Source organism: Schistocerca gregaria, chromosome 2, assembly GCF_023897955.1.
Source record: "Schistocerca gregaria isolate iqSchGreg1 chromosome 2, iqSchGreg1.2, whole genome shotgun sequence".
NCBI lineage: Eukaryota > Metazoa > Arthropoda > Insecta > Orthoptera > Acrididae > Schistocerca > Schistocerca gregaria.
The window spans coordinates 361,622,550-361,636,252 of record NC_064921.1 but is presented as its reverse complement, the minus strand read 5'-3'; the positions used below and the strand labels follow the sequence as shown (position 1 = coordinate 361,636,252).

General features: G+C 38.7%; 1 protein-coding gene across 2 annotated transcripts in view; it reads right to left on the bottom strand.

Annotated features, from left to right (window-relative positions):
* The window catches only part of LOC126337076 (pseudouridine-5'-phosphate glycosidase-like), a 1,418,644-nt gene that overhangs the window by 1,305,387 nt on the left and 99,554 nt on the right, over positions 1-13,703 (bottom strand). For both annotated transcript variants that reach the window (XM_050001420.1, XM_050001421.1), the window contains exons 7-8: positions 9,039-9,170; positions 6,615-6,696 (exon numbers count right to left, since the gene is read on the bottom strand). In XM_050001420.1, the coding sequence (XP_049857377.1) occupies positions 6,615-6,696; positions 9,039-9,170 (214 nt within the window). The remainder of the gene's footprint in view (positions 1-6,614; positions 6,697-9,038; positions 9,171-13,703) is intronic.

Genomic DNA, 13,703 nt, shown 5'->3' with positions numbered 1-13,703 from the left:
GTAAACTGAACATCTTGTACAAATGGCTCACATGCCTAATCCCCCAGCCAGTACCGAGCTGCTTCATTCTGAAATTAAGGGTATGAAATTACACATATTAGAAGAAAAGGAGATTTTTAAACATCTATATGACAAAGACTGCATCCTTAATGACCAACTCCATTTAAAAAACAAAATTTTTTTTGAAGGTTTTATCCCCTTGCTCAGTGCTTTACATTCTACCATATGACATAGAAGATAACCAATGCATTCATGTGGTCGCTTGGTGTCACGGATGGTCAATTCCTTCAGTCACACTCTAGGTTCCCTTAATTTTAGTTATGACAGCTGCCCTTACAAATGTGGGCAACTAATACAATACACATGCTTTTGACTTTCATTTAACACCTCACAATGAGTGATTCTGGTACAAGTTCACAGTATTCTCACTTCTTACAAGCTCCAATATTTTTAATATGGTCCAAATAGCCATTCCCACTTAGTTATAATTACCCAAGTTGAATATGGTGATGCAAGGATGTTCTTAGTCATATTCATTCCAAGTCCAAGCTAAATTAGGAAATAAATCCTTAATCTTTTTTAAAAAACAGTGAAGTGACATCGTACGTCTCTTCACGCATATACACATAACTTTGCATACCAGTTTGGTAACACCTGATAGCACTAATCACTTTGACCTGTGTCAGTCAATAGATAATTAGGGCGATGAAAGCAACATTGTACATCCTTTCACTCATGTATATTAAGCCCATTACATTATTTGACCTTTCACGTCAACAACTATTAGAACATAAAGGTAGTTTGTCTGTTCAACACTAAATGCGTTCACAAACCTCACTTGATTAAGCTTCATTGTTCAATACCTCAAGTACCTGATTTTAAGAAACTGGTTTAGCTTTAGGTTCTTTTTACACTATTTTGGTACATATCTGAGAGCACAATTCAAAATGACCTCTGTCAGTCATTAGATATTAAGGGTGAGGAAGGCGACGTTGTACGTCCTTTCACGCAATTTCATTAAGCCTGTCATACTAATTTGACCCTTTTCTGGTCAATAGCACTTAGAATTTAATATAGTAACTTTACATGCTTATCCAAGCATAGTCATCAAATACTATCACTGAACCCAAGTCATTGAAAAATGGGTTATTCATCCCCCATATTTTTAGCGTGCTTCTAGCTTACGGTATTTTATCCATCCTGCGTGCATGCGTTTTGACTATCCATGGAATTTGCTATCCCACATATATAATTTCAGCCTACCGACATTCTACAGTTCTACAAAATCGTCCTCAAGCTAGGACATTATACATACACATGCATTAACTCCCTGCACCTTTGACCCGGTCATCGGAGCACATTCGTAACACATTTTATGCCAATCATATGAAAGAAGATGATTTCTCAATTTGCAAATACATGTTCCTTTCTGACATTCTCACAGCCTAGCTGCCAGCGCCACCTCAGTTTACCTGAGAGCCCGCAGCCCACTGAACATTGGCTGGGGTGAGGAAGCATGCTTCCGACGTTTGAGCTAAGTACAGCTATTGACATAGTATACATGTAGCACTTATTTTACATTTTATGGGAGTCCTTTGCCCTTTTGGGTGTTCTGTATTAATGTTGGACCATGCCTCTTTAGGCAGTTTGTAGTTTTAATGTGTTCTGAAGAAGGCATGGTTATCCACACTGAAACCTAGGTCAACATCCGGTTTCTATTTGCAATCGAAGCGGATTCTTTATAATCATTAAATTATTCACGATTGCTGACGCGCTGCAATGTTAAAAGTTCTCAGGCTAGTGTGTGTTTATATGTACTAGCATTTTCCCTGTGGCTTTGTCAGCATATGCATCTGACATGTATAGTGCACAGTCTGTCACCTCCTACCCTCTCTCTCTCTCTCTCTCTCTCTCTCTCTCTCTCTCTCTCTCTCTCTCTCCTCTCTATGTCAATGTCCTCTACCCTCTCTCTCCTAATCCCTTGCCTCCTGCCCCCTCCTTTTGTCCATACTCTCCTCTACCCATCTCCACTTTCACTCAGAGATGCCCAACCACACACATAGCCCCTGAAAACAGGTCAATAAAGCAGGCCAATACTACTCCCACAACACACATGTCGTGCAGAAAAACTTATTCATCAGGGGCTTGAAAACCATGTTTTGTCCGTGATATTTAGGTTGCTATGCAAAGCAGGTCAATGAAGCAGGTTGTTGTGCAGGGAAGCCAACACAACCATGGCTGAAAAAAACATCTTTTGTTAATACTCATGAAGTTTGTTGTTCTGGTGCTAAATTTGGAGATTTGTGGCCCTTCACAAAGTTGTTGCTGCTTCTGTTGGCTTTACAGAGGATGATTTGACATTTGTCACACTGTCTAGATAATTTTGGTCCCATATCCTCTTCTTTTGTATCTTCTGCTTCTTGATCTTTCATTATCTTGAATTCAGTTTCCAGCTGAAGTATGAATTTTTTCCTTTCGGTTTTCTTGTGCATTACTATTTTGTGGGTGATCCAGGCATTTATTGCTGCCAAGTGCAAGATTTTGAAGAAGACATGCATTGTTCATATCCTACAAGCGACCTTTGTTGTATATTAAGAGTTGTTTGATCAATGACATCCACCTCATACTTCGTTGCATCATAGTATGTTATGGTTTCAAGTTTACTGTTTCCTTCTTTGGTTACTGCTAGTTCACTGTGCAGTGTACACAGAAGAATGAAATTTTTATTTTCTTTCCTTGGTATGCATTCATGGAGCAGTCTGTGTTGCCAGTCTAGTGCAAGATGGTGGTGGAGTGTATTTTAGTATTTGGCTTCTTTACCTCAACAGGTATTTTGTGACAGATCTTTTTGCTGTACCAACTAATGAGGTTTTCCTTCCCTTTAACTCCCTAGCATGTTAAAAAGATGTGAGGATGCTGTCCATCATCATATTCCTTCCTCCATTTGTATCTTCTTTCTTGGGAAAGCATTACATATGTACTTTGTTGCTACATCGGCTGCTCCAGAATTTGAGACCATATTTTTTTAATTGCTTGGGCATGGAATGAGTTGATCTGCATCTCATATTTTTTGGTAACAGTTGCTCATCTATGTTTACATTTTCTGCATGGCCATAAGAATAAATATTGTTTTCCATGATTCCAAATACAAGAGCGAATTTGCTGGCTGGCAGCCATTCAGTTTGGGTTGATTTTTTGTCAAAAAAAAGATATATATGAGAATTTCCTGAAAATGGTCCCTTGGTATAATGTCCTCAATGAAAGTAGGCTCCCAAGAAAATGATCAAAGATCTTCTGGGGACATGCTTTTTGTACAGATGACACCCTAAGCATATATGATGGCTAGTGTAAATAGTGGGATCTTCCTCCTTCAGAATGCTCACAGCTGACTTTATCACAAAAGGTAAAAAATTAGCAGCCTCCCAGCCTATTCCATCCCTAGCAACCATCTTTGTAGAGACATTCACCTGGGCGTGCAGTGATGAATGAGGTGAGGTTTGACTTAGATCAGCATCACAATCCTCCTCCACTAATCCCTTCTCATTCACACTGTCCTAATCTTCACTTGCTTTTAGTACAAAGTCCTCATGTTCATCAGTGAAGTCAATTTCTACTTCAACATTGAAATTCTCTAAGAGATGGTAGACTACTTCACCAGAACACCCATGTTGACCAGACATGTTGGAAAAATTTCTCACGTACAAAGAATGTTACAGGGCATGGATTGTGGCAGACTGGAATGTACATATGTGGAAATGTAACAATGAGCAGCAACAATTCTGCATTATTGCTGATAGTTGGCACTGTATTGTGGAATTATTTGCAAATATCCAGAAGAGAAATTATAGCAGTGTCAAAGTGACTCTTCCTGAAATTCTATGTATATCGAATGCAATGCACAAGGGATTGTAAATATGTTGTAAATTCTTATACAGCATCATAAAAAATAGAAAACATTAGGAAATTCATATGATTTCATGAACAAGGTAAGAAAACTGTATATGACACTAAAAAACATAAAAAGTATGATGGGGTGATTTTGACCTTTCCCAAAGCTGTTCTAGTTTTATAAACCCCTCCCACACACACCCCACACCATCCCTCCTCTCTCTCTCTCTCTCTCTCTCTCTCTCTCTCTCTCTCTCTCTCTCTCTCTCTCTCTCTCTCTCGGCCACTTTTTCAATCCATGTCTACCCAGTTGGGAGTGGCCTCTCTGAGTATGATTCACAACTAGCCACACTAAGTAACTTACTTAATTACAAGGAAATGGTATGCAAACCAATTAGAGTAATTGACAAACTGCCTTACAGAAGATGTCTGAAGGGATGTGTATAATGTTATTGATTTCAGTTTCAAATTTAATGTATTTGTAGATGGGTTTCTAGTAATCTTTAAAAGCTGCAGGGAGAACGAAATTTTTTGAAACAGTTAGGACAAACAGAGAACTAGAGCTGATTTCATATTATATTACATACATTGTTGTCATAAGGAAAGTAACTGAAAAAACAAAAACCTAAGAATAATACTTTTTTCATTTTAGGTACAACAGCTACAAAATTATTGTAAACAATTGCATTTTCCACACTCGTTGTTATACAGTCACTGTCATTTATACCACAATTGGGTGATTTTGGTTGTTTGTTATTTTCAAATCCACTCTCTTATATTTGTAAATTAACACTCTCACCCTTTGTGGATGCATACAAACGTACATCTGTCATTTTGATATGTAACCACTGTCATAGTAAACATGAGTCAGAAAAACATTCCCTGTCTGAAATGTTGACAAATATGAAAAGTTGTTCTCACTCATGTTTACGATGACAGTGGTTAAGTATTAAAGTGACAAATGAACATTTGTATACACCCACCAAGGGTGACTCTGCAAAATTATGAGTATAGGAGTATGCACTTGAAAATGGTTAACAGCTGGAATCAGTAATCACAGTACAAATAACTGTTATTATATAACAGCTAGGATAGAAAATGGAATTGCCTCTTCATAATGACTGATAACACAATTAAATCTATAAGGGCAAAAGTTAAAAGAGAAACTGGGAAATCAGTTAAGGAAAGTGAGGCTTTTGTTATTAAATAAATTACAGCAGTAAGATAGGCAATGTATTTAATAATCACTTTCTGGAAGCAGCAGAAGATTGCCAAAGACATTTCAAGGGATAAAGTAATAGAATACATGCAAGAAGCAATGCCAATGCCACAAAAACAGAAGCATATTAACATTAGTCAAGGGTCTGCTAAGGACATTAAGAATGTAATTAATTCCCTCAACAGCCAAAACTCTCATGGAGTTGATGGTATCTCAAGTAAATTACTTAAATTCTGTTCTCCACATAAATGCAGTAGATTCTGTCACATATGCAGTACATCACTATTAGAAGGAATATTTTCAGACAGACATATCAGACCCCTTTCACATTAATAATTTCTGACCACTCTCACAGCTTATCTCTGTCTTCAACATACTGAAAAAGATGATGTCTGTATGAACCAGAACACACCTCTCTAAAAATGAAATACTTAGCCAGTATCAATTTGGATTTCAAAACTGACTCTCCACAGAACATGTGATTTTTCAATTCACAAATTAGATTACATAAAGTTTAGATGAGAAATACTTCAGCCTGTCAATAAATACATAAGGCATTTATCTAATCATCAGCAAGTGGCTTCAGCTGTATGTGGCATCCCTGAAGACACCTGTGGATACTCTTCCTCACTGAATTAAGGCTATTATAAAGGCCAAAGCTGGTGATACATGGAATTAGTGTATGTCTGCCAGGGGATGACAATCCGATACCCATCCCCCTCCCCTTGTGTGCTTGCACATCCCATCAATATCATTCAAAATACAAATGCCAGCCAATTCTATGGTGTGACATGTGGTTACCAATGTGCACAGAATTTCACTGGTAGGAATCTACCACCAACAGCAAAGTGATAACAGTTTGAGGATAGCAAAGAATTTAACATTAGTTTCATTCAGTGTGGGTCCCCAGTTATTGCCACTATAATGTTGTGGAGAGCCATCACACAGCCATCAACAATGTGTAATAGGAACATTTGAGATGCGAAAACTCATCACATTTCTTCAGGATGACACTCCAGTATCATGTGACAAACACCATGAAAGTGAACCATCCAAATAATGAAGTACTCAATCTTCCACCTTAGTCTCTGCGTTTGTTAGTCTACCAAAAGTGAAAATTTTACAAACATTGGTGTAGTGAGTGCTATTTCAGATCCACAATTTTATGGGAAAAACAAATAATTTTAACACTAAAATAAAGTTGCTGCAGTGCTATTGTGAAAAGTTTATTGTTTTGCCAGAAGAATAAACAGAATAAATTTGATTGGTCTGTCTTCCCCATTCCATGTTTAGCTGGCAGCTTTTCAAATTGTCCTCACAACTACCTTGCAAATTAGCAAAACATTAAATATGTACAGCAAGGCATGAACATAACAAACAGATCCTCATCAAAACCCAACTGATACAGATTCCCTGTCCCATCATTGTTATGTTCCTTTTTAACAATAAATACTACAGCAAGAGAATACAAGTTACATAACCTACACACAAACACACATTTACTTACCTGCATTTTGTCCTTGAAAGTTTTTTCAAGTTAACTGCCAACTGTGCAGCAATTTTTGCATTATTTCTCACAAGAGCAATATCTGAAGTTACATTAAGCAAGCTACTTTCAACTGAATTTTCAGCATTTTACATACGTTACCACAATCAGTTTCAATTACATTTCACTATTTAGAGTAACAATGAAATACTTATCTTCTATGAGAGAAAAAATTAAAACCTGTTTAAACTCTATATGTCTTCATACTGATTTATGGGAAACTCATTTGTCGAATTTTTAGATTTTTTTTTTTTTTTTCAATTTCTTCTAAGATATGGAAAAAACCGTTGTTCATCTATGTTCTTGCTGAAGTTCTACTTCCACTAAAATTCCTCTTTGTAGCATCTAATGCCTAGTAATGCATGTAAGTATGCCTTCTTTTTAGGGTGGTATCAGCTGATAGATTTTCCTGAACAACTATTAAGTGGTTATAGTGTTTGTTCATTTCATGGATGTCCAAATAGCCTGTTACTTTAGGTTACTATTTGGCTACATTGGGGAAATTTTCTTAAACCTACATTGTTGAATTCTTTTTTAACTTTATGTTGTTGTTTTTTTTTACCTTTGTCCTAATTGTTTCCAAGTATCACAATCAATTGACTTTACCATAGTAAATGTGAGGGAAAAATATATTCCATCTCATCATAAACTTACACAGACAAGCAGAATCCAAGAACAGACAAATTTTTCCAATTTAAAATTCATTTCAAAAGAACACAGTAACTGAGAAAACCAGATAAAAATTGTTCAAGATCTTATTACCTGCTAACGTGCAACAATTTCATACTGCAAATGCGTTCTTTAATTAAAAAGTGCAATATTATTTCTAAAATTCTTTTTGTAATCTGTGTGCCAAAAATTGACAAAAGGCAGTGCTTAACAACATGGAGCTACATCAATGAAGCCACAGGAGTACAAATTAAGGCAATAACAATTTTAAAAAGCATACACTACCGGAAAAGAGAATTAGTGCACTTGGAAATATGATGATTTGTTTTTGATCTGATGATGGCATTTGTCACTTGGGGAATAGCAGATGTACTGATAATGGTTTCAAAATTTCTGCCAACAGAAACTGTAGTGGCATAGCTACCAGAGCACCATGCATGTCTACCCTTTAATAGGGAATGCTCACAGACGTAACTCTCAGTGAGGGGCATACGTGTGAAGCAAACAGGCAACACAGCTATAGATTTGTACATGTGTTTCCTACAGCCAATGGAGAAACTTTGAAACGGGTCAAATTATGGCCTTCCAAGTGACAGGAGGGTCCTTTTGGAGAATTGTCACACAAGTTACGCATACTGCATCAGTTGTGCCCCAGTGCTGATATCAGTAGCCATGTGAACATTCTCACACCAGTAGACGAAGTTCTGAATATTCATATGGCACAAATGTCTTCCAGGATCACCGTATTTTTAAGGGCAGCAGTGGTATATCATACATCTACAGAGGGCAGATAAGAGGGCTTGTGAGCCCAGACATGTCAACATGAACTGTTGCAAACCAGTTATTAGCAGTGGGATTATGGGTATGCACACATTTAGCCACAGCAATGACATGCACACTTGATTGATGCCATCAGAGAATTACTTGGGAAATGAAATCATGCACTGTGACCTTCAGCAATGAAAGCAGGTTCTGCCTGATGCAAGTGATGGTCATTTGCAAGTATGGCATAGATCTAGTGAGTGCTGTTTGTACAGTGCATTTATCCAAGACACACAGCTCCCACCCCAGGCCTCATGGTTTGGGATGAAATAAGCTACAGCTCTAGTTCACATCTGTTTTTTCTGAAGGGGACACTAACCAGCACTTGGTACATGCAGAACATTTTAGACCCATTCTTTTGCTGTTCTTGCAACAGGGAGGCAATGGTTGTTCCAACAGGATAAGGCTCACCCACATACTGCCTGTGAAATGAAACAAGCTCTGCAAGACATGCAGCAACTTCTGTGCCCAGCATGATCTCAGGACTTGTCTCCAATTGAGCACATATGGAATATCATGAGACAAGAAGTAACTCATGCAACTCATCAACCAACAACTCTTACAGAACCACATGAACTGGTTGAGCAGGCATGGAATAACATATCCCAGAACAGAATTCATCATCAACTGGACGCCATTGTTAGCACCTACATTGCTGCCTCTGAAGGCTACACTGTATACTGGTATGGGTGTTTCAGGAGAGTGGATACCTCACAACTGCTTGTCCTGTTGATCTGTAGATGTAATTGTGTGTTGTACTCCATATATATTGTTGCAGCAATAAATCTTCCATGATTTGGAAACCTCTAAAAGGATGCACTAATATTTTTTGCAGCAGTGTATATACATCTAAACTATCACACCCCAACCCTTCACTAAAAAAAGAAAGGATACTTGTGTCAAGAGATTTCCCTGATGTCAGAATGCGTACTTGTTCCAGCACATATGGTGTGACATCTTTTCCTTTGATACCATTCTTTTCTGCTTCTTGTAGTGATTGTTGTATAGCTTTTTCTATATGATCACCTGTAAGTAACCAACAGATTAGCAAATATTCATGTAAAAATAAAGAAAAAAAGAAGAAAAATAAAAACCACAGAATATGAGAGAAATAGGTAACAAGAGAAAATGTTCCATCAAAAATTTAAAAATTTGGTAGTCTTGACTAATACAATTTCCAATAAAAGCAGGCAAATATATATGTGTCAAATATTTAAATTAAATGTGAACCTGTATCAAACAATTAGTAATTTATATTTTCTGAAGCATTCAGATGAAGTCCACTTAGCATTAACAAAGCATATTTTAACAAAAATTCTCTCTGATCACATATCAGATTTTTGGACACAGCACAGAAAAAAATACATTTTCTGAATCTGCAATATATAATGGGTTACACAAATGCAGATGTTGCAATAAAGTTCCAAAATGAAAGACACTAGTGGCAACACTAACTGCACGTCATAATAGTAGCAACTGACAGACCTGTTTCAAAGTGGTTGGGACACTTTGTACTTGTATGTTTATGACAACTTATTTAGTATGTTGTTGTACTCACACTGTAAAGCAGCTAGATTTCAACAAACTTTGGTTTTATCCTGGCAACACAGTACCCAAGTATTAGAAAAACTATTCAGTGACATTTCACTACCTGTTCATTTTTGTTACATCTAAAATACAAAAATGTCTGAACATACAAAGATTATTATTATTATTATTATTAATTATACTTGAAGGCCATACACCAAACTCTAAGTGCTTTGGAATTTTACAAAGTATGGTTAACTTATCTAAAAATTTCATAATCAGTTTTAAATTTATATATATATATATATATATATATATATATATATATATATATATATATATATATATATATAAAATAGAAAGAAACTTCCACATGGGAAAAATATATTAAAAACAAAGATTCCAAGACTTACCAAGCGGGAAAGCGCCGGCAGACAGGCACATGAACAAAACACACAAACACACACACAGAATTACGAGCTTTCGCAACTGGCAGTTGCTTCGTCAGGAAAGAGGGAAGGAGAGGGAAAAATGAAAGGATGTGGGTTTTAAGGGAGAGGGTAAGGAGTCATTCCAATCCTGGGAGCGGAAAGACTTCCCTTAGGGGAAAAAAAGGACAGGTGTACACTCACACACACACACACATATCCATTCGCACATACACAGACGCCACAGACGCACTCCTACCTTCTACCTACTTCCTAAAATTCACAAACCCAAACATCCTGGCCGCCCCATTGTAGCTGGTTACCAAGCCCCCACAGAACGTATCTCTGCCTACGTAGATCAACACCTTCAACCCATTACATGCAGTCTCCCATCCTTCATCAAAGACACCAACCACTTTCTCGAACGCCTGGAATCCGTACCCAGTCTGTTACCCCCGGAAACCATCCTTGTAACCATTGATGCCACTTCCCTATACACGAATATCCCGCACGTCCAGGGCCTCGCTGCAATGGAGCACTTCCTTTCACGCCGATCACCTGCCACCCTACCTAAAACCTCTTTCCTCGTCACCTTAGCCAGCTTCATCCTGACCCACAACTTCTTCACTTTTGAAGGCCAGACATACCAACAATTAAAGGGAACAGCCATGGGTACCAGGATGGCCCCCTCGTATGCCAACCTATTTATGGGTCGCTTAGAGGAAGCCTTCTTGGTTACCCAAGCCTGCCAACCCAAAGTTTGGTACAGATTTATTGATGACATCTTCATGATCGGGACTCACAGTGAAGAACAACTCCAGAATTTCCTCTCCAACCTCAACTCCTTTGGTTCCATCAGATTCACCTGGTCCTACTCCAAATCCCATGCCACTTTCCTAGACGTTGACCTCCATCTGTCCAATGGCCAGCTGCACACATCCGTCCACATCAAACCCACCAACAAGCAACAGTACCTCCATTATGACAGCTGCCACCCATTCCATATCAAACGGTCCCTTCCCTACAGCCTAGGCCTTCGTGGCAAACGAATCTGCTCCAGTCCTGAATCCCTCGACCATTACACCAACAACCTGAAAACAGCTTTCGCATCCCGCAACTACCCTCCCAACCTGGTACAAAAGCAGATAACCAGAGCCACTTCCTCTTCCCCTCAAACCCAGAACCTCTCACAGAAGAACCCCAAAAGTACCCCACTTGTGACAGAATACTTCCTGGGACTGGATCAGACCTTGAATGTGGCTCTCCAGCAGGGATACGACTTCCTAAAATCCTGCCCCGAAATGAGATCCATCCTTCATGAAATCGTCCCCACTCCACCAAGATTGTCTTTCCGCCGTCCACCTAACCTTCGTAACCTCTTGGTTCATCCCTATGAAATCCCCAAACCACCTTCCCTACCCTCTGGCTCCTACCCTTGCAACCGCCCCCGGTGTAAAACCTGTCCTATGCACCCTCCCACCACCACCTACTCCAGTCCTGTAACCCGGAAGGTGTACACGATCAAAGGGAGAGCCACATGTGAAAGCACCCACGTGATTTACCAACTGACCTGCCTGCACTGTGACGCTTTCTATGTGGGAATGACCAGCAACAAACTGTCCATTCGCATGAATGGACACAGGCAGACAGTGTTTGTTGGTAATGAGGATCACCCTGTGGCTAAACATGCCTTGATGCACGGCCAGCACATCTTGGCACAGTGTTACACTGTCCGAGTTATCTGGATACTTCCCACCAACACCAACCTATCCGAACTCCGGAGATGGGAACTCGCCCTTCAGTATATCCTCTCTTCTCGATATCCGCCAGGCCTCAACCTCCGCTAATTTCAAGTTGCCGCCGCTCATACCTCACCTGTCTTTCAACAACTTCTTTGCCTCTGTACTTCCGCCTCGACTGACATCTCTGGTGTCTGTGTATGTGCGAATGGATATGTGTGTGTGTGTGCGCGAGTGTACACCTGTCCTTTTTTTCCCCTAAGGGAAGTCTTTCCGCTCCCGGGATTGGAATGACTCCTTACCCTCTCCCTTAAAACCCACATCCTTTCATTTTTCCCTCTCCTTCCCTCTTTCCTGACGAAGCAACTGCCAGTTGTGAAAGCTCGTAATTCTGTGTGTGTGTTTGTGTGTTTTGTTCATGTGCCTGTCTGCCGGCGCTTTCCCGCTTGGTAAGTCTTGGAATCTTTATATATATATATATATATATATATATATATATATATATATATATATATATATATATATATATATATATATATATATTTTCCACAAAGAAGAGTTACTGCAGTAGTTGGTAATGACTGGTGAGATGTGATAAACTTTTATATAAAATTGATTTGCTGGTTTTCATATCATTTACATTTGAAAAAAAAAATGTGATTGATATCCCCCTACTGTTATGAGAAGTAAGGATTATTTTGAATGTGGATTCATTGAAGATGACTAGGGAATGATCCACGATTACATCTCACGCAAATTAGAACTTATACCTTTTTCATTTTCTTTAACTGTGTGAAACCAGGGCTTTGAGGAAATGTTTCATTGTATTTGTCCAAAACGTTTCCCCTTAATGCATACAGATGATTGATATTCATCTTAAAATTGGTGCCTTGCTCTTCTATACAGTGTAGGTATCATACCTGATGGTGGTAATAAGATGTTTTTAAAAATACCGTTTTGAACAGCAGTTTTTGATTAAGTCATTGACCAGTTCATTATATTTAATGTTAGCATATTATTTGATTTGCATACATTTCTTTCTCTTCCTGAAGTTTTTGTTGCCTTAGGAATCTATCATGAAGTCCACTACTTTTCTTGATAACAGCTGTCATCTGTGTATCTTGGAATATGTTTCTACAACCTGTCAAAACAAAATGTTTCTCACTGTGAGGTTCTGCAATTAATTTAAAGCTGCAAGTATAGTGGGGAAGCAAAAGCAGTTCTACTGTGTCATCAGAACAAGACATAGCCAGGGCAAGACCACCACAGGCACAAACATTCGAGGTAGTGCCAGTCCCATAGAGACTCACCACTTGCGCAAGTTCCATCAGCGGCACTGTGGGTGAAGATATCGACTTTGCCTTGGCCAATTGCCAACTGAGTACAATCTGGCAATGACAGAACAACAACAGACAGAAGCCTACTTGGATGACAAAAGAGCAGGTCCACCCATTTCGTTATAGATTATCATCCAGGGCTCACATAGTCAAGGAACATCACTTAGTGAACTCTTAGCAGTGAACAGACAGTTGTTGTAAATTGCAATTGCTATGTACTGTGATGTTTACCTATGATTATTTGCACTTAGTCACTGATGGACCTTTTTGTGTTATATTACAAGCAGTGTTACAGACTTCACATTTCAACTAGTCACAAAGATAAGTAAACCTTTTAACTAATTTATGTGACTTTGTTACTAATTTATTGGAGTGTTGTAGAACTTTAGTTGCCTTATCCTGTTACCTGAACTGACGGCATTGCTGCATAACAGTGGCAGGGAGAAATTGTTTTAGTGGTGCACTGCACCAGAAGCCATTTCATTAACTCACAAACTTGGCCCCTACAACAAAAGCGATGAGGCCTTT